Source organism: Paroedura picta, chromosome 4, assembly GCF_049243985.1.
Source record: "Paroedura picta isolate Pp20150507F chromosome 4, Ppicta_v3.0, whole genome shotgun sequence".
Lineage (NCBI taxonomy): Eukaryota > Metazoa > Chordata > Lepidosauria > Squamata > Gekkonidae > Paroedura > Paroedura picta.
The window spans coordinates 101,872,008-101,897,652 of record NC_135372.1 but is presented as its reverse complement, the minus strand read 5'-3'; the positions used below and the strand labels follow the sequence as shown (position 1 = coordinate 101,897,652).

Below are 25,645 nucleotides of genomic sequence, written 5' to 3'. Positions count from 1 at the left end.
ACTACTTGAATCAAAAGCCCTTCCAAACAAAATAATTTTTATTATCAGGTTATGAACAAATCAAGAGGGACGGAGCTAAATGAACCTCACAGAGGATGCAATCCTATTGCCTCAGGCTTGTATGGTTACACTCTGAACTTCTGAAGTGATTTGAGCAAAGTATCACAGTGTATGAATAGGCTTCATATATAAGTAAGCTTTATGGGAGATGAGTCTCAAAGGGCAAAGCCCTAGGAGGCACATTGTGTTCAGAACAAGCACAGTGTCATGTGGGTGTTCTGGCTTAATGCAGGAGCCTCCTATATTCCACGATGGCATAAAGCCCCCGTGTGGGATAAGCCTATAAAACAGCCTTTCCCAACTTTTTGACTGTTGGGAAGCCCCTGAAACATTTTACCTGGGGCCCCTCCCCGTCTCACCTTCTCCAGGCCCATCATTGGCCATTTTGGGAGGGGAGGGGATATGGTCATATCACCTGATAAATATTCAACACATTTAAAAAAATATATTAAAAAATTAACTCCCACCCATTTCAGAAACCCTTCCAGGACCATCAAGAAAACCCAAGGCTTCATGAAACCCTGGTTGAGAAAGCTTGCTATATAGTTTCAGGAAATTCAGGCCTAATTATTCCAGGAACAAGCTATAGTTAGAATTTCCAACTCTGGGTTGGGAAATTCTTAGGGCATTTCTGCACATCAGTAAAAATAGCGTTATGGTAGCTGAATGGCATAGTGCTAAATTTTATCGCACTTCCTAGCCCCTCCTCATCTTTGTCTGTCCCCTTTTCGCATGTCTCACTGTCTACATCTGCTGCTGGAAATGGTGGAAGGGAGCAATGTGCCTTATACGCGACTCACTTTTGATTGTCAATCAGTTCAGGCAACCAATCCCCTTCCTGCATATTTTGACACAGTTTAAAGATCCGTGATACCCACTAATTTTGTTTTAATTCATACTTCTATGTTGCAATGCCTATGCATGGAGTCATAGATGCATAGTGCTTTTTTAACTCCACCCATTATGGGATCACGAGTCCTTTAATACATTTAAAAATTAATATCATTCCTGATTGATGTTGGGGGTGGGGAGAAAACTTTTGAGAGGCATACTTTGTGTTACAACTTTGAAAAAAATATTCTTTTATTTCTGGCACATGTGTCCACCTAGTCATTGATCCAAGCATATCACCATTAAAAAAAAATCCCCGTCCTTGGGAACAAGGGAGAGGGAGGCAGGTGTAAGGGCGGGACGAAAAAGGTGACTTTAGCGCGTTTGAGCCTCCCTTCCTTCTGCTGGTTGCCTGCAGAAGGAATAGAATTGTTTAGAATCTTGGCTGGAGATAACAAAGTTCAATTTCCTAAAGCACCAAATCAGAGCAGCACAACAAACTCAAATTTCATCTTCATCCTCAGCTTTCAGCACACAAGCCAAAGGGACCTAAGAATCAACAGTAAAGGGTAATTCCATGCACAATATCACACACGATTCAGGGCGTATGTGCATATATCTATATGCATACACACCTATAACCAATTTCTGCAGTTTCTCCAGCCATTTCCTGGAGGAAATTTTCCCCCCTAATCTCCTAGAAGGGACCGCATATGCAGTGATTAATTTCTATTCCAAAGGTTCTTTATTGACATTAAGTGGTGTGACTTGGGTAGTGTAGATTTTCCCCCTTCAGTTTTATCACAGGGGTTGGGCTGGATCTGTAGATTTAAGGGCAGAGCTTTTGTTCAGTTGCAACAAGTTAAGGAGAGTGTAACACCTGCAACCTCCAGAATGAAGCAGCTTATTCTTTTAATGCTTTCAGTATGGATGGCCAGTGGAGTACAAAGGTAAGCAAGGTTCCTTGGTCTTTTCATTGATTCAATGAAATCCAGGCTCAAAGTACTGCCTCATAAAATATGGGTCTTACCTTTTTGTTTTATTTGGCTAAGAAAAGAAACAGCATTCATCACGTATTTCTTTTTCCTCCCCGCAGAGTACCCCTAAAGAGACACAAATCTTTGCGGGCAGCTTTGAGAGAACGTGGGCAACTGCCCGAGTTTTGGAAGGCCCACAAGATAGATATGATCAAGTATACCCAAGAATGCTCAGCAGTCCAGGAAGTCAATGAGCCACTCCTCAACTATTTTGATGTAAGTTGTGAGCAGGGTGATGTGACTATGAGGAGCAGAAATATGGGAACAGCAAAGGAAAAGAAATGTACTTTATTTTTGCGTGAAAACCACACATATGCTGAAGACAAGCTCTCAGTTGCCCCATTCCATTGAGCTTATAAAAATTCAAGAATAATGTGGCAATGTGCCAGATATTATCTGCCTGCTTTATAAGTGGCTGGTGTATTAACCTTTTCAAAATGATTTCTCACCTAGGAATACAATGCTGGTTTTTCAGTATGGATGTCTTTGTCTCTCTGTTAGCCTACAGGGAGGGGGAGGGGAGGGGGAGATTAAACAATGAATCATTCTCATTGAATTTTAAAAATGGCATCTTTAGTGCTATGCTCAGACAAGCCCTGATGCAGCCTCAGCTATACCATGCTGCTCCTCCTTATGGTGGACTGTAGGATAGCTAGAAGCCTGCTTCACTGCCGTCTTTATTCCCTTTGGTATAAGCAGCTGGCAGAAAACAGACCCAGAAATGTATTAATTTATAATATTTATTAGCCACCTTTGCACCCTAAAGAACTCAAGTTGGCTTACAATGTATATAAAAGGACCAATATTTGAACCTTCAGTTGGCTGTAGTGTGCAAGAGAGAGAGATTAGGCATACTTACCTCAGGCATGGCCAAAACACGAATGCCAATTGGACACTCCATGTGCTGTATTTACTACTATAAATTCATTTTTAGGTTAGAAGATACTTTGTTTTCAGGGGATTAGCTTTCATTTCAAGTCAGTAAATTCCAGCGGATATATTAGTTTGTTGGCGGGTTGATCAAAGACCACGGGGCAGTCAGAACAGCCTTCTGCAGTTAGAGAGAGGAGGAAACTGCTCTGCCTTTGAATGCTGCCTGGGTGGGAGGGATGTAACCAGAGGGGTCACTGTGGCCGGCTGTTTCTCATTGGACAGGGGCAGTCAATAGGGTGGTGAGGATTTTTGCACTAAGACTTCAGAGTTGAGTTGCATGGCAGCTTATCTGATCACTGAAAACCTGGGCTGCATGAAGAGAGAGATTTATGTCTAGGTATAGGTATAGTTTTGTATACTATATGACTCCAAGTATGCTGGGCAGTTTCCCTCTTGATTCCTACATTGTTATTTAGTACTGTGGCCTGATGTGAACAGTGAGCCCCTGGACAGAAATGGCTGACCATACAGTGCTGCTACTGTATGAAACAACTGAAAGGGCTCTGCATATGGGCCACGGAGCGCAGAGCTAGCCCAGCTGTAAATAGGGGTAGACATCTTTTAACTAGTGGTTGAGTTTGCCTTGGTAAGCTACTGTTTTGTGATTAGTACTGGTTTCAGCAGCCTGGACATGAGGGAATATAATGATATATTATTATTATTATTATTATTATTATTATTATTATTATTATTATTATTATTATTATTATTAATGAGCTGGAGCTCCTTTTAAACCTGTTTGTGCTAGAACATGTGTTGTGGGGGTTAAAAATAGTGAGTGTACTACAGGTAAGTGGACTGGTATTGATTAATGTAGGGTGAGGTACAGCTTAGCCAGCAAAAGGCGGACCTTAGGGGAGGATGCATTCTTCACAGCTATCTTGCATTACGACCCTTCACCTCCAGAGCAGAGTATGAAAATACCAAACATTCATGTAGTAACGTGAGTGTGTTGGTGTATGTGTTTTTGGAAGGAGCTATTTCAGGCAGCATAACTTCAATAGGTATAATTTGAACGACATCCCTTTGAATAAGTATAATATCAATAGAAGCACTCCCTGAGGGAACAAAATTTTCCCCTCATTGCAATCTGAGAGTTAGAAATAATATTGTTGGATCAAGACTAGCCCAAGTGCAATGCTAAAGATTTCCATTTTCAGCTTAGGGTTGGTAGCCTCCAAGTGGTACCTGGGATCTCCCAGAATTACAGTTTATGTCCAGACTACAGTTCCCCTGGAGACAATGGATACTTTGGCCAGGGGCTCTATGGGTTTGTACTATGCTGAGGTCCCAGTCCTCACCAGGTTCCATCTGCAAATCTGCAGTAATTTCCCAAATTGGATTTGGCAACTCTATTCCCCTATGCCCCGCCAGAGGATCTGGCAACCCTATTTTGACCTTTAAGGCTCTGTAGCCTGATCATGTAAGCATACATATATAATGCAAGCAATCTGAAGCTTTCCTTTAGCTTGAAAAGATTTCTTGCTTTCAGAAGCTTTGCTGAGCTCTGCTTTCTGAAAAACTCTTGGTTTTTTTCATATTAGGTGGAATATTTTGGACAGATCTCCATTGGGACTCCTCCCCAGAATTTCACTGTGCTTTTTGACACGGGTTCCTCCAACCTCTGGGTCCCCTCTGTTTACTGTGTCAGCAAAGCCTGTGGTAAGAATGGGCTGGATGTATAAAATGTAAATGCACTAATAAACTGTAAACATGTTTTGCTTGTAGGGATTTCAGCATTATTCTGTCTGAGGCAATGATTGGGTTCCTCAGATACACTTAAAATATATTATTGTTTGTTGTTGTTATACATGAGCTGGATTCTATTTAAATTAGCCAAGGGGAACGTTAAACTGAACCATTTGGAAGCAACAAGAAATGTTCATGTTTGTTCACCATGTATACTGGGCAGTTTCCATTTTGGTTCCAACATCATTATTTAGTACTGTGGCCTGATGTGAACAGTGAGCCCCTGGACAGAAATGGCTGAAACAACTGAAAGGGCTCTGCATATGGGCCACAGAGCGCAGAGCTAGCCCAGCTGTAAATAGGAGTAGACATCTTTTAACTAGTGGTTGAGTTTGCCTTGGTAAGCTACTTTTTTGTGAATAGTACTGGTTTCAGCAGCCTGGACAAAGGGAATATAACCACATATTACTTTAATGTTGAAAGAAAGAAAGAAAGAAAGAAAGAAAGAAAGAAAGAAAGAAAGAAAGAAAGAAAGAAAGAAAGAAAGAAAGAAAGAAAGAAAGAAAGAAAGAAAGAAAGAAAGAAAGAAAGAAAGCAACAGAATTTTTATGTTGATCTGTATGACACTGGTCTCACCACATGAGGGCACATTTACAATAAATTATGCACTCATAAGCCTAGTACATTAAGAAGACTGGTTCGACATGGTCCCTAGGGCTAGGGAAAGAATTCTGGGTAATTTTCTATGCCAAAAGTAATTGTCTAAATGAGATCTTGGTGGGCTGTGTAAATAAGGCCTGATTGGAATATTGTCTAAGGTTATAATCTAGTGAATACAACTAGGTGATGATAGTTGAGACTGGATTAAGGCAGCTGTCTGGATGTGTGAATGTCACCCAGTTACTATGCATCTTGATTTTAGTTAGCCCTTCCTGGCTGTTAACCTTGCCCCCCAAGCACACAGCTATATGTAATGGTTGAAGATATTCTATTTCACAGTATCTGAGGAAGTGTGCATGCACACGGAAGCTTATACCTTGAATAAAACTTTAAGGGTCTTCAAGGTGCCACTGGAATCAAACAGTATTCTGTTGCTTCAGACTAACATGGCTACCCTGAATCTCACCATAAATAGTAACTGTAGCATTGTCCAAACTGCAAATTACTTCTAAGTAAATATGCATGGGGATCAGATTGCATGATGGTAAAATGCTATGGCCTGATGAGACGGATCATCAGCTGATGACAGTTGGGTGAGCTCACAAGTGCATTATTATTTCTTAAAGATCACAGCATCAAGTGATATGTTTTATGCGTATTTCAGGCAATAAACTGTGCAAACACAATGCTTGTATCACATCAGATATAATACTTTTTCAAAGAGGTAGTTAATGAACATGAGCAAATGTGTGTGTGTGTGTGTGTGTGTGTGCGCACGCACGTGCATGTGTAAAAATCAGCCTGACAAGAGCAGTTCAACACATCCTTTGATAACTGCAGAATAGATGCACAGGCTCAGCCTGTGATTTACTTCTGAAATGTGTCCAGGCCTTCACTGTAGGCTTTCATGCCAGAACTCCTGGTTGCAAGGTAGGGAGCAGTGGTGGTCACATCTGTCCATCTTAATAAAACAGTAAGAGGGGTTGGGGTGGGCCGAGTCCAGGATCAAAACTCCCAGATTCGCCCCTTGCCCTCAGACTGACGAGCAGAGAGGCCACTCTGCTTGTCAGTCCGCCCTCCATGGCACAATTGGGCGGCGCCCAAAGCACGCCTTCCAATTCTGCCTCCCCCCCCCCTCACCAAGGAGCCACTATTCCGGCTCAGCTCGGATTCACTTTGCCCCCGCCGCCACGCTGGCCCGCATCCAGCGGCGTGCCCCGGCTGCTGCGGCTCCCTGGGACCGCGGCCCCGACTTGGCCCCTCCTGGACACTGCCTCGCCCCGCCCAGGACTCGCCAGGTTGCCGGGGGAGCCGCACCTGGGTCCCTGCCCTGCCCTGTCGGCCTGGCTCTGCTCCCAGCCAACGTGGTCCCACTCCAGAGCCTCCTGTACAACGCTTCGCCCCGCCTGGGACTCGCCATTGTCGAGGGAGCTGAGCCTGGGGCCCTGCCCTGCCGCCCCGGCTACACTCCCTGTGAACACGCCCCCGTGCAGCCGCCTCCAGGACACCGGCTTGCCCCACGGGGGAGTTGCCAGGTAGGTGGGGCTTCCGCCCCTCAGTCCCTGCCCTTCCCTGCCCTGCCACCCCGGCTCCGACGCCCGCACCAATGCTCCGCCACTGTTGGGAGCCAGGGGGAGGCCAGTGCGTCCCCCGACCTCTTCCAGCCCCCTCCTAGCGCCCACTGTATTCCTCTATGCAATGGGCTATCTTTCTAGTTAAGTCAATATTCTGACTGAGGAAACTTTATTTTTAAACTACAGTTGAGCATTCCAGATTTCATCCATCAGCTTCCAGCACCTACAGTGAGGTGGGGACTCCTTTTTCTATTCAATATGGAACTGGGAGCTTGACAGGAATAATTGGGTCAGATCAAGTAACTGTGAGTAGAAGATCTCGTTGTTTCTTTTAAACTTACCCTCAATGCCTTTGCTTCCAGCTTTGTTGAAAAACATGATTTAGCCAAAAAGGAGGTGGCAACCTCCTTCTGTGTATGTATCCCAAATACAGGATCTGTTCATCCTTCAAACGCAGAAGATATATCCCCCTGTGTATATCCCCCTGTGAATGTTTGTTGTCATTTCCACAGCCTATGACCAAGACTATATTTTATTATCATGGACATTTTGCTTGGATGTCTTTATTTCTGATCTCACTTCAGATAGAGTCAAGTGCATGTGAGTAGTGTTGCATGAACACGAAAGCTTATAACTTAAATAAAACTTTGTTGGTCTTCATGATGCCACTGGAACAAACTGTTCTGGTTCCACTTAACTTATTAATTCAAATAATAGGACCACACTTTGTTGACTGTTGTGCACACCATTCTAGTGGACTGGCTGATCTAGCAAGGCAGCCTTCCCAAGCCTCATGCTAAATAGGCTGGGAGGTAATGTGGCTCAGCAGCACTGCTGGCAGGGTCTGTGTTTTGGCCAGGATCCTGTGACAAAATGCTATCTTCAGGGTCATGTAGTCCAACCCCCTGCACTATGCAGGACACTCACAATCCTATCGCTCATCCACTGTAACCTGCCACCCCCTTGAACCTTCACAGAATCAGCTTTTCCATCAGATGGATATCCAGCCTCTGTTTAAAAATTTCCAAAGATGGAAAACCCACCACCTCCCAAGGAAGCCGATTCCAGAGAAACCGCTCTGTCAGGAACTTCTTCCAGATGTTTAGACGGAATTTCTTCTGCATTAATTTCATCCCATTGAATCATAGAATCATAGAATCATAGTATTGGAAGCTCATCTAGAGAAAATAGTCACTAACTATCTTGAGGGGCTGCAGGCCTGGGTACAAGAGCTGCCTGGGGGATACCTAGGGCCTTTTCGCACGGGGATCTTTGTTGCAAATTGTTTGCGGAATGAAAAATTGCCATTTAAAATAGTGGAATTCGTCGTTATGCATACCTGCCTTTGTAGTGGAATCAGTTGCGTTTTTTAGCGTTTCCCACAGGCTTCCGGTCTCGGCAGAAATCGCTAGAAAGGAAGCGCTATTGCCAAGCTCGTCCCGCCCCTGGCCATCAAGCAGCCAATGGGCAGCCGTTAGCATGCTCCCAAACAGCCCCTTTCCCTTTAAGAAAGGTTTAAAAAAAAAACAAAACAGACCCACAGCAACGAATCTAGGTAGATTCGTTGCAACGGAGAGACCCATCCAGCTGCCTAATGTGTTTGAGCTGTCGTTTGATTGTATGATCGTTGGCACGCTGCCTCGAGTGATAAAAAAAAAATCCCCCCCCCTCTCATGGGCCCGATTTTCGGCTGAATTAATGTGTAAAAAATAAAGGGACTTTATTTCAGCAAACGGGCTTTTATGTGGTTTGTGCTTAGTGACTAAAGGTGAAGGACTGAAGCCAGGGAAGCCTCTAAACAGAAAGAGGCTCGCTGGTGCGTTTATCCCCGCTCGCTCGGAGAAAAAAAAATGGCGATCGCTTTCCCGGAAGTTTGGAGGACAGGCTCAGGGGGAGGGACTTTGAAGAACCCGCAACAATGGTAACGCACAGGTCTTTAGCGCTAGTGTTGCAGATTGGTTGCAGGAGTGTATCGCTATCCGGAGGGTGAATCCACTTTTCTGGATTCCCCTAAAAGCGCTACAACGAAGCCCTTTTTGCTGATTGGTTTCAGGAGTGTTGCAGATTGTCTGCGACGTCGTGCGTTAAGGCAAATTAGTAGCGTTTTCAATTAGCAACCATTGTGCTATTTTGAAGCCGTGCGAAATGGCCCCTAGTTTCTGACTCAAGGCTGATGCAGGGTGTGACAGTGTGGCTTCTGGTGCCACTGGTACATCCTTAGCAGCTGCTGTACATTTCTGTCAGACACCTCTGCTATGCTGGGTCCTCCCTGGTTTCTTGGATCCTTCTAAGTCACCAACATTGTCTCCGCCCCTGAGGATTCTGAGTTGGATTCTCTGGGCTGGCTGGAGAGGGTCATGGCATTTCCCCATTATGACTTTCCTCAGCACTCCAGTTCTCTTGTGTTCTTTGTCTTTTTCCCTTGGGCCTAATTCTTTGGTTATTTTTGTTTGCTTGTTTGCATGAGTATGGGATCAGAATTAATGAGTTTCTACCCCTCAGGTACAAGGAATTACTGTAGCCAATCAGCAATTTGCAGAAAGTGTCAATGAGCCTGGAAACACCTTTTTGGATTCAGAATTTGATGGTATCCTTGGTCTGGCCTACCCATCTTTGGCTGTGGATGGAGTCACTCCAGTTTTTGATAACATGATGGCCCAAAACCTGGTGGATCTACCGATGTTCTCTGTCTACATGAACAGGTGACCTAAATGGACTTCTAGTGCCAGCTACTATTTTTGCCTTCACATCTCCACCCCACTTTAACTAAAATCAATTAAAATGGAGGCCAAATGACAACCTTATAGGGGCTATTATAGAAATGCATGACTTCAGAGGATATGTGGAATTCCAACCTAACCCCCCCCCCCCACACACACACAGAAAATGTAAAATTAAATAACACTGAAGAGATGGCCCTTGCCAATTTCAATCCTAACTGAAAATGACAATTTTTTTTTCTCCTCAGAAATGAAGAATCCTCTGTAGGAGGGGAACTAATTTGGGGTGGCTTCGATCCTTCCCATTTCAGTGGGAACCTCAATTGGGTTCCAGTCACTAAACAGGGTTATTGGCAAATCCTGCTGGATAAGTAAGTATCTTGTTTGGGGAACTCTTTGGATTAACTGCAGGGATAATGGAGGGACGATTTGTTGAGAGAAAGCAGTAATGAATATTAATAATATGTTTTGCTGTCATTGAAGAAGGCAGACCTTTTTTAAAAAAGCAGCCTGTGCAGTTATGTTTATATATCCAGTGGGCCTCTGGAGCTTCATATATCAGACTCTGCTCTACTAGGGAGCAGAATAAATTGCAGATGCATTCTGATTCTTCCTGTAGCTGGTGAAAAATTAGTCATGATAGAATAATCAGGCATGTGGAATGCAACATGGGGTGCAGCAACTGCTAATGGAAGTGGATGTGAAAAATACTACCACATCTCTAAGCTACTTCTTCACCACTTCCTCATCCCTCTGCTTTGAGCTTGTGTAGGTAGAGAGGCTATAAGGGAATCACATGCATGCACATGGTAGACTTATATGCAGTAAAGGGAAATGGAAATCTGGGTCTCAGGTCAATGAGACAGCATCTTAGGGTGCATGACTACACCACACAGTTCAAGCACGCTCACTTGCTGAAAATTTAGCAACTGTCCTTGGTGACCAGCAATGTCTTTTGGAGCTTACAATGTTTTAGGCATTTAGGCCAGAAATTATTTCATATTTGGCATCCAACTAAACATACATGGAAGGCATGCATCTCACACTTCTGGCACTCACTTCTGATCCCCAGAAACATACTTCCTAGGTTTTCTGGACTTGCATGGGACAACAGCCACATGAGTGAGGGCACTGCAATAGGGAGAGGAGAGCCCTAGTAGAACTGTGCTTGTGGTAGCCACAGAGGGAACTTTTTCAGTCCCTTGCCTCTCCTTCCTGTAGAGGCCCAGCCTATGTGTGTTTTATCCCACAACTCCAAGGATGATCTTTCCCACAAATGGAAGAGCTGCTCGAATTAAGAGCAACCAAAAAGAAAAACCCCAGCAATCCTTAGGTGCATGGTACAATGCAGGTTCTCATTTACGTAAGGCTTAATGTCCAAGAGGCCTGTTTCAAAGAATTTCATTATCCTTTGTATCATTCTTGCCCTTCACCTCATGGGAAATGAGCCACAAAAGTCAAGTAGCTGCTTGAATTCTAACTGCAGAGATGTCATAGATGTACATGCCAACTTTAATTCTAATGTTATCCCTGCACTTTAAAAAATTGGGGGGGGGGAATCAGGCTGGAATTAAAATTTGAGATGGAATATTTTCTTGGACAAATACACTAGGCTGCATTCAAACATCCCAATCTTTAATGGAAATATCCTACATGTATCTTTTCTGCCTTCCCACCCTGAGAAAAGTGTGTTGCAGGTAACGTTCAAACATAGAATGATATCTTGGATGCCAGCTTTCATTCATTTCTTATTACTAGAGCCATGAGCACATGAGATGTAGCCATGGGTGTGAGCTATGACATATTACTCCACAATATCACTGAAATATGCTATGATTATTGTTATTTTAGCGAATCATATATAAATGCCCACCTGAGTCCTGTGACCCCAAAACATCCAGCACAGCCAAAAGATTGTTTTTTATCAAGTGTGCAATTCTTTATAATTCATGATTACAAGCCACATGTCATTTTTTCAAATTTTTTTGCTGTCATTGATCATGTTTTTAAATTGGTGAACCAATAATGAGTCTGATCAGGAAAACTGATATCATTTTTCTCCCTCCCCCCTTCATTCTTGCTGCAACCTGGTTATAAAGAAGCATCCAGTATAAATTTATCCCGTTCAGATTTATATAGAGATTGGCATTTCCCCAAAGACTGAATATCTTTTTTTTAAAATACAGTCTTTTAGTTACTCATTATGAAATTCAGATATCAGTACTGAAAAGCCTGGCTCAACATTGGTTTAAAGTTCTCCCAAACGCACAAGCAAGCACTGATGTTGTCAAACTCAAACTTGCGCTTGTTCACTGCTTGGTAATACATCTTTATACAGACAATGCACCATTAAGAGATTTCTGATAGACAATTCCTGCAGAAACTTTGGGAGGTTTATTTTGCCATATGAACTGAAGAATCCAGCTTTGCCACTTATTTTATATTTCTGACCTGACTTTGCACTGGGATATTTATAAAGAAAGGTAGTAATTTCAGTAATATATATATATGTAAATTTGCACTGTGGCTATTCTCCTTAATCAGGAAATTGTGTTTTTCATCTTTCCAAGGGCCTTTACACTAGGATGGTCTTTGAGCTGGAATTCATACCTACAATAGTATTCAACCGATATGGGTGTCAAGTGCAGATGGATCAGACAGGGTGGAAGGATCCAAAGTCAAACCAACAGTCAGGTAGCCCTAGAGACACAGAGAGGGATTCATGCAGTGGTCCCCAACCTTTTTATCACCGGGGACCACTCAATGCTTGACAATTTTACTGAGGCCCAGTGGGGGGGGGGGGTAGTTTACTCCTCTACTCTCAACCACTGCCCTAATGCTCTCTGATCGCTATGGTAATGTTTAAACATCCCTTCAAAATAAGATACAGACACGCCACAACAATGAACATAAGGAACATTTTATTTTCATGGAAATTTTAACTCATGACAATGACAAATCAATGGGAACCCTGAGCTTGTTTCTCTGCAACAAGATAGTCCCATCTGGGAGTGATGGGAGACAATGACACCTGAAGTGTGTTGTAAAGGGCCGGGGGGGGGGGGAGGCGTCCTTCGCGGCCCACCTCCAATTAGTCAACGGACCACATGTGGTCCGCGACCCACAGGTTGGGGATCGCTACATTATGGCATGATACAAGCAGTCAGCCAAAAGACATAAAACTACAGGGCCATCCAAGGAAGAGAGAAACAAATACAGTCAAACAGGCAGGAACTGAGTAGGATTTCCACAGCATGGACCAGTTGATGAGACTTAAGTCAGCATTTGATACCTTCAGGCTAGCTCTTATTGGCCCTTTGGTCAGCTGCTCCCAATTTCTCTCATTGGATCTCTCAAGGCAGGATGAACTACTGATCACATTCAGGAGAGCACTGTATTACAGAAGTCTAATAGCTTTTTCCTGAAGGCAAGTAGCTTAGACAAATGTGCAGAGCAAAGCTGAAGAGCTGCAGGAATCAGGTTCTGTGCTCATGTTCACCATGATATGGGCTTACAAATGTATTAAACAGCAGGTAAGAGTCCTAGAAGATTAACTCTGCTCCCATAGTTTGTGCTTTTTTTCAGCTCTGAAGTAGATATTCAAGTAGACATCTCATGACAATTGCCTTTTAACTTGACACTGCGTCACCTGCCCCTAAATACTGTCTTTCCTATTTTTCCCCAATGCACATTTCACCCCCCCCCTGCCTTTTTGCAGTATCATGGTTAATGGGAACATTGAATTCTGTACAGAAGGATGTCAAGCCATTGTGGACACAGGGACATCTCTCCTTACAGGTCCTTCTGAAGACATAATACAAATGCAGAAATTAATTGGGGCAGTAGCTATGGATGGAGAGGTAGGTACCTATTCGGAACCCCACACTGGCATGCTAGATGAGCAAATGGATCATACTGCATTTGCAGGAATTCCTTTTTCCAAATGCTAAAAACTGGTATTGGTGTATGGCCAGTTCTATCAGTCCTAGAACCATAGACTCATAGAGTTGGAAGGGATCTCCTGGGTCATCTAGTCCAACCCTCTGCACCATGCAGGAAACCCACAACCCTATCGCTTATACCTAGAACTAAGGACACAATTTGTATATTTCTCTCCACACTTATACTTTATAAGAATGTTATACTTTTGAGAAAAAGCAAAAGCCTCTTGTCTGTTTCTTCAGTATTCACCAGTTTGTATACATTACATAATATTCAGTTTCAAATCACAAGTGTGTTAAATGTAGAGCTACTTGGGACAATATAGTGGAACAAGTTATACATCACTTGTAAACATGTGTGAGAAAGCCTATATTTTTAAGGGAAAGTACATGAGGAGAGGAGACCATTCTGAGGGGACAGAAAGTAAGGTGGGTGCATAGCCCCTTACCTTGTTTTTCTACTCCAGATCACCCTCTCAAACTTCCTTTCCTCCACATGCATGTGTATAGGCAACTTAAATGCATATCCCTTCATATGCCCCAAAGACAGGAAGAAATAATGCAGTTATTGCTCTACCTCTACTGTTTTCCCCAGGTTTTCCACCTCCTTCCCTTCAAAATTACATAGGTAGGGTTTTTGTTTTGTTTGTGATTGAAGAAGCTATCCTTAGCAACCAGTATATTTATTGTTATGCAGTATGCCATGGAATGCAGCAACCTGAATGTGATGCCTGATGTTACTTTCACCATCAATGGGAACCCTTATACTCTTACCCCAGAGACCTACACCCTCATGGTATGTTACAGTTCCCAGTCCTGTGCCTACCAATCCTGGGATCTTGATGGGGAGTATTGTAGAGAAGGGGAGTATTGTAAATACACAATGCCCCAATCATTAAGCAAAGGCCACAATGATTAGGAGAAATTCCTAGAGTGTTGCAGATGCTGTGACATCACTTCCGGATGATCACCCAGAAATGATGACACAGCATCCCAATGTCACTTTCCCTCATTTCCTCCTTCCCTCAGTTGATCAAGCACTCACAATGGGGGCAGGGGCAGGACTTTCCCCACCATGGGCAGAAAGTGGTATGCTTTTGATATGCAGAGCAACTCAGTTCTGCTGCCACAAAACCCACAAAGACTTTTGTGAAACATTAAGGCCTCTAACACATTTATTGTGGAATAACCTTTTGTGAGCCAGAGCCCATTTTGTCAGATGTAGAAGTTCACAAAAACTTATGCCAAAATAAATTCTCTAGGTTTAATGGGTCACAAGACTCCTAGTTATTTTTGGGCAAGTGCAGGCTCTGTGTGGTGATCTTATTTTAGCTCCACATTGATGTGGGACCACTTCTGTATTATGAGTCATCAAGAAAAAATGTTGCTACTAACAGCTCTCAACTGGAAGTTGCTGCCTAAAGGCAGGGTGGTGAAATGTTAAAATAAGATTTCCTAAGGGTTCATAGTCCATTTGGCTTAATGAGGATTAAAAAGGTAAAGGTAAAGGTATCCCCTGTGCAAGCACCAGGTCACCCCTTGGGGTGACGCCCTCGAGCGTTTTCATGGCAGACTCAATACAGGGTGGTTTGCCAGTGCCTTCCCCAGTCATTACCATTTTACCCCCCAGCAAGCAAGCTGGGTACTCATTTTACCATCCTCGGAAGGATGGAAGGCTGAGTCAACCTTGAGCCGGCTGCTGGGATTGAACTCCCAGCCTCATGGGCAGAGCTTTCAGACTGCATGTCTGCTGCCTTACCACTCTGCACCACAAGAGGCTCTGAGGATTACTTGTTTATTAATGTCATTTATCATTCTCTGCTGTACAAAGGAGTAATTAATGAGTGAAGGGTAGGGAGGATTTTCAACGACCTCACTGCATGTTTATGGCAAGGTAAGGATTTTGATTTGTACAGTGGAGTACAGTGGCTAGAATGTTGGGAGACCCAGGTTCCAATCACCACATTTCCTTGCAAGCTTGCTGGGTGACCTTGCCTTGTCACTGTCTCTCAGCTGTTGTTGGGAAGATAAAATTGAGATGAGGAGAGAGAGATTGTAAGCCTCTCTTAGTTCCTATTGGGGAGAAAGGTAGTGTATAAACATGTGCAGCTAGCTGGGTGACCTTTGGCCAATCTCCTTACCCAGAAGTATCCACTGCTGAGCCCTGAAGTGTTCTGGTCCTTGCTGAACCATCTCTAAGTGCCAAGACTGAGTCTCTGGCTCAGAAGTAGCCAGACTGCTCCTCTGAAGTACCTTGGAACTGGATTCACTCTGATGAGCAGCCTAAGAAAGAGTGGGAACCTGATTCAGTTGAGAAACCTGATTGAATCATTCTTTAGTTCTGATTAATCTGGCACTGAATTCTGATTGCTATATTGTGAGTTAACTGTGGCCATTATGAGTATGATTGCGCTGTAGTTATTGATGGGTGTTTTAAATGTAGTGGCTGTTTATTTCCATTTGTTCGAGTTCTACTCATTGTGTTGTGCATGACTGTATATTTTCTTTGCTTCTGAGCCAGTCTGATAAATTTTTTTTTGAAAACAGAATATGTGTTTCATGTAAATTGACTAAAAGAACTGGGGGAAGACCTGCTGAGTTTGAAGCATGTCAGAGGACAGAGTGTGCATACTCAGAGCCTGATTCCCTTCCTTTGCTTAGGCCCCATGCAGGCAGTTGGCCATAGCATCCCATAGCATCCTGCACACTCTTTGTTGCCAAGCTTTCATGGCACCATGAGGGCAGGGCACAAATTCAGACTGGAGCCCCTTGCCAGGTGTTACAAGAGTGGAGATGGCAGATGCAAGGAGATAATTCTGGATATTCCTTTGTTTTCTAGGGAGCTGTTATGTAGAGTAGCCAACCTCCTGGTGTATTCTGGCAGTCTACCAGATTATTATTATATTATTATAATTGATCTCCAGAAGATCAAGATCAATTTCCTCAGAGGAAATGACTGCTTCAGAGGGTGGATTATACCTTGCTGAGTCCCTTTCCTTCCTTAAACCTCACCCAATGCAAGCTCCACCCCCCAAATCTTCATGTACTTTCTTACCAGGGCTGGCAACCCAACATCATGTAATGCAGAACACAGGCAGCATTTTTGGGTCCATCAACAGAATGCATCCAGGGTGAAACAAAGCAGTCATTGTGTACTTTGTTGTCACATCTATACTTTCTCTTCCAATTAGGAAAACAGTGATGGGATGACACTGTGCACCAGCGGCTTCCAAGGCCTTGACATCCAACCCCCAGCTGGGCCACTCTGGATTCTGGGGGACGTGTTCATTGGCCAGTTCTACTCAGTCTTTGACCGTGGAAATAACAGAGTAGGTTTGGCTCCTGTTGTCCCTTAAAATATACAGAGGGTAAGGGAGTCTAAGGCTGCTTTTCTGCATCAACTACCAAACTGGAGTACTGTTTTGGTGCATCTGCATGGCACTGTGGTCTAACAGTCCTTCTCCCACTCTAACCCAAACCTTCTTTTCTGCAATGTTTTGGGGAAGGCAGTGTATGTGTGTAATCAGGTGGTGCAGATTATCCAAGGTCTGCCCACAACAGCATTATTTACATGCCCTCAGTTCCTTGTAACTGCCACTTTACTTCTTGGTGGTGACCAGAGAGCTATTTCCAGGTTTTTAAAGAAATTGTAATAGCTAAATCACAGTAAGATTGTAACAGTCTACTGCAAGCATCTGCCAGTTATTCTGAACCCCCAGCTTTCATTCTTTTAAAGACTTTAATCCTATTCATTGCAGACGGCTAGAGGCTTTAAAAAATCAAAGCAGAGAATCCTGTAGAATAGCAGATGTTTGAATAGATTGCTATAACAACTTAAGGTTACCGGCAGAGACCCATGAAGAACTTGCAGGAGAGAAGCTGCTATCACTGCTTCCCTATGGATGCCTCTGCTTGCTTACCTTCTTTCCCTGACAGGGGCTGGGGCACCATTTAGGAAGAAAGATAGAGAAAAGGACACCATGATTGCTAATTTGTTTATTGCACGGTGGGGGGTGGGAGTGGGGGTGGCAAAGACAGGAACAAGCAGCAGCAGTGCCTCCACTTTCACCCAGCCACCACTGCTTCCCCTCTTCTCTCTCTCTGCTTCTGTTGTCAGCTGAGAAGTCGTCACCTGACTGCCCTGTTTCTACTTTTCTGCAGTGGTGTTGCTGCCACCAAAGAACAATACCAGACTCCTGGCTTTTCTCCTGCTGCACTAGATATTGTGGGCTGTCAAGCACTGTCAGTTCTGGGCTTGTGGGGGAATCTGTGGCCAATCCAGGCTCCCTCCCAATCCACACAAAAATTGCCAGTGCTTAATACTTGCTTTGCCTGGCCACCCTACATCTCCTCCTTTACCTCCCTGCTATTTTCCTCCATCCGCTCAATGCACCTTGGAGGTTGCTAGACAATCTCCAGGATAATAACTGAAAGGTCAGGTCTCAGCTTTCCTTTAATTTTTTGGTGAAATTTAAAAAATCTCATTTTTGAAAAAAATGTTTTCAGATTTTTCTGCCCATCTGGGTTCCAGATCTGCAAAAAAAAAAAAAAAATCCCCCTTATCTGACCATGGTCTCATTGTATGGCTTTATAGATGCACATCTTGAGATTTGTTCAGAATCAGATATATTGATAGCAATCTAGCCATTAACAGCTTTTGAAAAGCCTGAAAATAGCCTTCTGGAATGGCAGCCCTGGAAGGCTGAGACAAGGAGACTGCAGGAAAAGCAGCAGTGTGGAAACTCTGCATTTGCATCCATGATAGCTATATGGAAACAGCCTTGGTCCCCTTATGTATTCTTAGGTCTCCTTCTGGCAGTCTCAGTTGCCAGGTGAAATTCCTGGATGCATATATTTCCCATATACCTATACTGATAATGATACTCATTCAAACCTTCTTTCCACCTCCCCTTTATTTTATTGCATTTCTTATTTAGAATAGTAGATTGAAATAGTGATTGCAATGTAATAGTAGAATATAATGTTATTTGGAATGGTAGGTTGGAATGTGTTTCTCTGGTTTGGTGACAGAGGAGACATAACCTACACAACTAGTCACCACACATTAAAGAGAAGGATGCTGTTAGTTACCTCCATGCTTGCGACTGTAAGCCGTTTTGAGCCTCCTTCAGGTAGGGAAAAGCGGCATATAAGAACCAACTCTTCTTCTTCTTCTTGAAAAGAGACGGATGGAACATTACAACAGGGTCACAGTTAATTGCTCTCAGCATTCCACAATTAAGAAGGGTACATTTACACATCAGTCTCCCATTTTGTTATATTTATTTGCTTCACTATGTTTCCCCCAGGAATGAAATCCAAACAAATGGTGACCATATAAATTAAGCTTGTTATTCCTTTTTGGACCTTATATCCATTAAACATCTCAATTATGATGTATGCTAATTTGCTGCTCACCCTCTATTTAGGCAACTAAATGACAGAAAATATTATAAACCTGTTAATTATAGTTGTATTAATGAGATCATAAGAGTGATCAGGATTGTAATACATGAGGGCTTGGGACTTGGATATATTAATAATAATGAAGCTGCTTTTCTTGAAAACAAGTACCCAAGGATCCCTCACATATATATTTTACCAAAAATACATAAACCTGACCGTCCACCCATAGGCAGACCAATTATTTCACAATGTGGATCCTTCTTGGAACCTTTAGCCAAATTTATAGATTTTCATTTTCAGAAGCTGCTTCCAACTCAAGACACATTGTTAAAAGACACTACCCACTTTATTAACCTCATAGAAAAATTAAGGGTACCAAAAGGAGCAGTATTAATGACTATGGATGTCACATCCTTATATACCAACATTCCATTGGAAGAGGCAAGATTAGTTATACAAAATTTGTTAGACAATAGACAATTATGTATCCCACCTACACACTTTTTGCTGGATTTATTGGATTTGATTTTTGAAAATAATTACTTTGAATTTGAAGACAATTTATACTTACAAACTCATGGAGTCTCTATGGGCTCCCCGATGGCCCCGACCATCGCAAACCTCTTTATGATTTACCTTGAAAACCAGTGGTTGTACAACGATATTACTAATCCATTTAAGTCTGATATTAATTTTTATACCAGATTCCTGGATGATATTTTTCTTGTTTATTTAAATCCGGACTCCATAGAACAATTCATACAATGGGTTAATAGCCAGCATTCCACAATTAAATTTATAGGTCATCATGACATGGTGGAAGTACCATTTTTAGACACTTTGGTCACTTTAAAACCAGATGGTAGATTGACCACCACATCATACAAAAAACCAACAGATCGTAACACACTCCTTCATTTCAATAGCTTTCATCCTCCCCACCTTATAAGAAATTTACCCTATGGGCAATTTTTGAGACATAAACGTATTAACTATTACTCCTCTTCTTATGAAAATGCCAGTAAGGAATTAGGTAAAGCCCTTGAACATCGTGGCTACCCACCATCTATTATCAAGCAGGCTAAAACTAGGGTAGATGCCAAGGAGAGACATGATTTATTACAGTACAATAAGAGAGTAAAAGATCAGAAATTGACCTGTGCTTTTGATTATTCATATTTTGCCACAAATATCAGAAAAATATTGTTTAAACATTGGCATTTAATCAGGGACTTACCTGGATGTGAAAATGGGTTAAGATTAGCATGGAGGCGCAACCACACTATAGGTGAACTAATTAATAAAAAACAATGTAATACTGAAACATCAGCAAGTAACTTTCCTAAAGGCAATTACAAATGTGGTACATGTGGGGTTTGTAAGTATTTGTTACCTATCAAGGAATACAGAGCAACAGGTAATGGCTTCTATGTGAGGATCAATCGTTTTATTAACTGTTCAAGTAAAAACTTGGTATACTGTATTATATGTCCATGTGCGCAATTGTACATTGGTATCACCAGCCGTCCAATTAAGGTCCGGATCCAGGAACACCAGTCCAGACTTAGACACCAGATAACAGATGCTCCGATGGTGACTCACTTCATGGAAAAAGGACACAAACCAGAAGATATACTATTCTTTGGACTTGAACAAATCTCAACTGTTGGACACCACAAGATGGACATCAATAAGATCTTGAGACAACGTGAAAGTTTTTACATTTACTCACTGGAAACCATGAGCCCTAAAGGCTTAAACACAAATTTGGAACTTTCTTGCTTCCTGTGAGGTAGCACCTGCAAACACAAGGACCGCAAAATGATGCTGTCATTTCTTAAACTTAAGATCAATAGCCTCTATAGGGGTACCTTGGAAGAAAGTTTATTATAATTTAAATCCTAACTGATAGGCTTCATGGCCAATTGGGAGAATTTAGAGCCCTTAAAATATATTTTTTACATAGGTTTGGAACTCTTTGCTTTTAGATGAGACTGCAGCTTTAATTGGTATAGGTGTGGCATGGAGTAAGTTTCTCAGCTAGAGTATAATTACCAGAGGCAGTCTACAACCCAGTGGGATGAGTCTTTTGAACAGACCTCCCCAAACCTAAGAGCCAAAGGCCACATATATATAATATAATTTAAAGGTAAGATTTGGCCCTTTAGTATAATCTTTATAATTTTTATAAGTTTTACGATAATAGCCAAAAAGCTGGCTTTTGATTTATATATATATTAAAGTAACAATGACTGTATGTTTATAAAAATTATAGGAGGTATGTACTATTGTAGACTAGAATAATGACTATGTTCAGTTAAATATGTTCTCTTCTGTTTTGTAAAAATGGTTGATAAGCCTGTATTAATTGTATGCTTTTGTATTTTAGAAGGACAACCACTGAGGAAAACAAAATTGAAAACGGTTTAATCTAGAGGCCGTTCTGGTTGTGCTTATACACATAAATTTACAAGAAGAGATAAGAAACGTTTATTTGTATTTATTGTGGAATTGTTTAATATAGCCCGGGATAGGTTCTGTTTTCTGTCACAATAATTTTGAACCGTCCCTTTCTTTTCGTGGTGTACTCTTATCTTGTGATGGCTACTTGGAAACGAGGCTTTGCCTTTAATAATGAGGATAGAGATAGAATTACTCAAAACTTACCTCCTTTAAATGTGAATAATGATGCCCCACCTGGGGATTGGGAACAATTAACATATTTGTCTAAACATAAATTGAGAACCCATTTACATGCTGTTTATTTAAATGAATATTTAAACAATGATAGAATTCCCAGGGGCCTTAGAATACAAAAATATCCTACATTATTCACAGACAATGATGACTTTAAACAAAAATGGGCTGCTATTCTTACCAAATGCTCATTTGATCTCATGTTGTTAATCATAGAGCAGAGTTCCAAACAAATAGAAACCATGGACACTGAGATTTCTCAGCTCAAAAATAATCTTAAATCTAAAGTGACTCAGGATATTTATGATAATAAATTAGAAGAATTGGACTCTAATATTAAGAAACTGACTGAAAGTATTAAAGAATTCAAGAATCGTAAGTTCAATCGTGATCAGAGAGACTATGCTTCAGATAATGTTTACCCATGGTTAACATATAAACATCCTCGTTTTAAAACAAAAAATGTTACTTGGGATCCAGATACTTTTTCTGAATCGGAAATAGATACTGCAAGCTTTTCTAGTGAGGAACCACTACCTCCAAGAGGTGCTTTAAGACCCCAAAGACGCTTGCGTCAACCTAATAGATATCAATCGGATTTTCAGGGGAGCAGGAGAGGATCCCGCAAGAAATAGTCTTTAATTTATCCAATAAGACACTAACTGAAACACAAATCAAAGTTTTAAACAAAGGCCTCTCCTTTGTTCCTGTACCTAAATACAATGCCTTTCGCACCAGAGTAGACCTTTTTAAGCTCACACGTCTACTTAAATTGAAATATTATTTTCCACAGTCTACAGAGATTACACAACCAGTTAGATTTAGAGCAAAATCAACATTCATACCCTTAATAGAGGTACCTGAAATAAGCACTTTTGAAAAAATGGTACTTAGGGATTTGGAGTTACTGAAATACAAGAGAAGAAATGCCCCTTTTAATCTTACCCAAGAGGAATTTAATACTTTGCAACAGTTACAATCTGATCCAGACATTACTATAAAACCAGCTGACAAAGGAGGAGGTATAGTAGTACTTAACACAGAGGATTATAGAAATGAAGTCCTCAGGCAACTAAATGACAGAAAATATTATAAACCTGTTAATTATAGTTGTATTAATGAGATCATAAGAGTGATCAGGATTGTAATACATGAGGGCTTGGGACTTGGATATATTAATAATAATGAAGCTGCTTTTCTTGAAAACAAGTACCCAAGGATCCCTCACATATATATTTTACCAAAAATACATAAACCTGACCGTCCACCCATAGGCAGACCAATTATTTCACAATGTGGATCCTTCTTGGAACCTTTAGCCAAATTTATAGATTTTCATTTTCAGAAGCTGCTTCCAACTCAAGACACATTGTTAAAAGACACTACCCACTTTATTAACCTCATAGAAAAATTAAGGGTACCAAAAGGAGCAGTATTAATGACTATGGATGTCACATCCTTATATACCAACATTCCATTGGAAGAGGCAAGATTAGTTATACAAAATTTGTTAGACAATAGACAATTATGTATCCCACCTACACACTTTTTGCTGGATTTATTGGATTTGATTTTTGAAAATAATTACTTTGAATTTGAAGACAATTTATACTTACAAACTCATGGAGTCTCTATGGGCTCCCCGATGGCCCCGACCATCGCAAACCTCTTTATGATTTACCTTGAAAACCAGTGGTTGTACAACGATATTACTAATCCATTTAAGTCTGATATTAATTTTTATACCAGATTCCTGGATGATATTTTTCTTGTTTATTTAAATCCGGACTCCATAGAACAATTCATACAATGGGTTAATAGCCAGCATTCCACAATTAAATTTATAGGTCATCATGACATGGTGGAAGTACCATTTTTAGACACTTTGGTCACTTTAAAACCAGATGGTAGATTGACCACCACATCATACAAAAAACCAACAGATCGTAACACACTCCTTCATTTCAATAGCTTTCATCCTCCCCACCTTATAAGAAATTTACCCTATGGGCAATTTTTGAGACATAAACGTATTAACTATTACTCCTCTTCTTATGAAAATGCCAGTAAGGAATTAGGTAAAGCCCTTGAACATCGTGGCTACCCACCATCTATTATCAAGCAGGCTAAAACTAGGGTAGATGCCAAGGAGAGACATGATTTATTACAGTACAATAAGAGAGTAAAAGATCAGAAATTGACCTGTGCTTTTGATTATTCATATTTTGCCACAAATATCAGAAAAATATTGTTTAAACATTGGCATTTAATCAGGGACTTACCTGGATGTGAAAATGGGTTAAGATTAGCATGGAGGCGCAACCACACTATAGGTGAACTAATTAATAAAAAACAATGTAATACTGAAACATCAGCAAGTAACTTTCCTAAAGGCAATTACAAATGTGGTACATGTGGGGTTTGTAAGTATTTGTTACCTATCAAGGAATACAGAGCAACAGGTAATGGCTTCTATGTGAGGATCAATCGTTTTATTAACTGTTCAAGTAAAAACTTGGTATACTGTATTATATGTCCATGTGCGCAATTGTACATTGGTATCACCAGCCGTCCAATTAAGGTCCGGATCCAGGAACACCAGTCCAGACTTAGACACCAGATAACAGATGCTCCGATGGTGACTCACTTCATGGAAAAAGGACACAAACCAGAAGATATACTATTCTTTGGACTTGAACAAATCTCAACTGTTGGACACCACAAGATGGACATCAATAAGATCTTGAGACAACGTGAAAGTTTTTACATTTACTCACTGGAAACCATGAGCCCTAAAGGCTTAAACACAAATTTGGAACTTTCTTGCTTCCTGTGAGGTAGCACCTGCAAACACAAGGACCGCAAAATGATGCTGTCATTTCTTAAACTTAAGATCAATAGCCTCTATAGGGGTACCTTGGAAGAAAGTTTATTATAATTTAAATCCTAACTGATAGGCTTCATGGCCAATTGGGAGAATTTAGAGCCCTTAAAATATATTTTTTACATAGGTTTGGAACTCTTTGCTTTTAGATGAGACTGCAGCTTTAATTGGTATAGGTGTGGCATGGAGTAAGTTTCTCAGCTAGAGTATAATTACCAGAGGCAGTCTACAACCCAGTGGGATGAGTCTTTTGAACAGACCTCCCCAAACCTAAGAGCCAAAGGCCACATATATATAATATAATTTAAAGGTAAGATTTGGCCCTTTAGTATAATCTTTATAATTTTTATAAGTTTTACGATAATAGCCAAAAAGCTGGCTTTTGATTTATATATATATTAAAGTAACAATGACTGTATGTTTATAAAAATTATAGGAGGTATGTACTATTGTAGACTAGAATAATGACTATGTTCAGTTAAATATGTTCTCTTCTGTTTTGTAAAAATGGTTGATAAGCCTGTATTAATTGTATGCTTTTGTATTTTAGAAGGACAACCACTGAGGAAAACAAAATTGAAAACGGTTTAATCTAGAGGCCGTTCTGGTTGTGCTTATACACATAAATTTACAAGAAGAGATAAGAAACGTTTATTTGTATTTATTGTGGAATTGTTTAATATAGCCCGGGATAGGTTCTGTTTTCTGTCACAATAATTTTGAACCGTCCCTTTCTTTTCGTGGTGCACCCTCTATTTATCGACTGGTAATTTCCATTTCATTGTATCTGAAGATGTGTGGATGCACATGAAAGCTTATACCTTGAATAAAACGTTGATAGTCTTAAAGGACTTCAGTTTTAGTTCTGGTGTGTTAATTTAATTAAAAAAATTAAAAGGGAAATGTATAGCTTGTCTTTCATTCTACCCATGACACATTGTCATATCCCCTTCAGCATTTCAAAAAGGCACATAAATTAAGCTTTTCATAGTATGCACATCTATTTAAATGTAATCAATTATTTTGTTCAAAGGGAGATGATAAGAATTTTTTAATTTCCTGAAAAACAGTTGAACCCCTTTTTAAATCAGTTTTTTAAAAATAATCTGTATGTAAACTGCAGAACTGTCTGCAGTTCTGATTTTACTTGTTACACTGGAAAGAAAGAATCATGATTTTACAGGAGTTGGTGAAGCATCAAAATTCATTAGTA

General features: G+C 41.0%; 1 protein-coding gene across 3 annotated transcripts; it reads left to right on the top strand.

The window, feature by feature from the left end:
• The first annotated feature begins 1,708 nt into the window (after positions 1-1,708).
• Positions 1,709-25,283, top strand: CTSE (cathepsin E). 3 transcript variants are annotated; one of them, XM_077334770.1, is made up of 10 exons: positions 1,709-1,841; positions 1,988-2,144; positions 4,406-4,523; positions 6,971-7,089; positions 9,287-9,486; positions 9,753-9,875; positions 13,223-13,364; positions 14,143-14,241; positions 16,637-16,774; positions 21,241-25,283. In XM_077334770.1, exons 1-10 carry the CDS (start codon positions 1,786-1,788, stop codon positions 21,253-21,255), a joined length of 1,167 nt encoding a protein of 388 aa, XP_077190885.1. In that variant the 5' UTR covers positions 1,709-1,785; the 3' UTR covers positions 21,256-25,283. The 3 variants fall into 3 exon arrangements, with proteins under 3 accessions (XP_077190885.1, XP_077190886.1, XP_077190884.1); XM_077334771.1 differs by having other exon boundaries at positions 20,375-25,283; XM_077334769.1 differs by having other exon boundaries at positions 16,637-25,283.
• Positions 25,284-25,645: the final 362 nt, after the last annotated feature.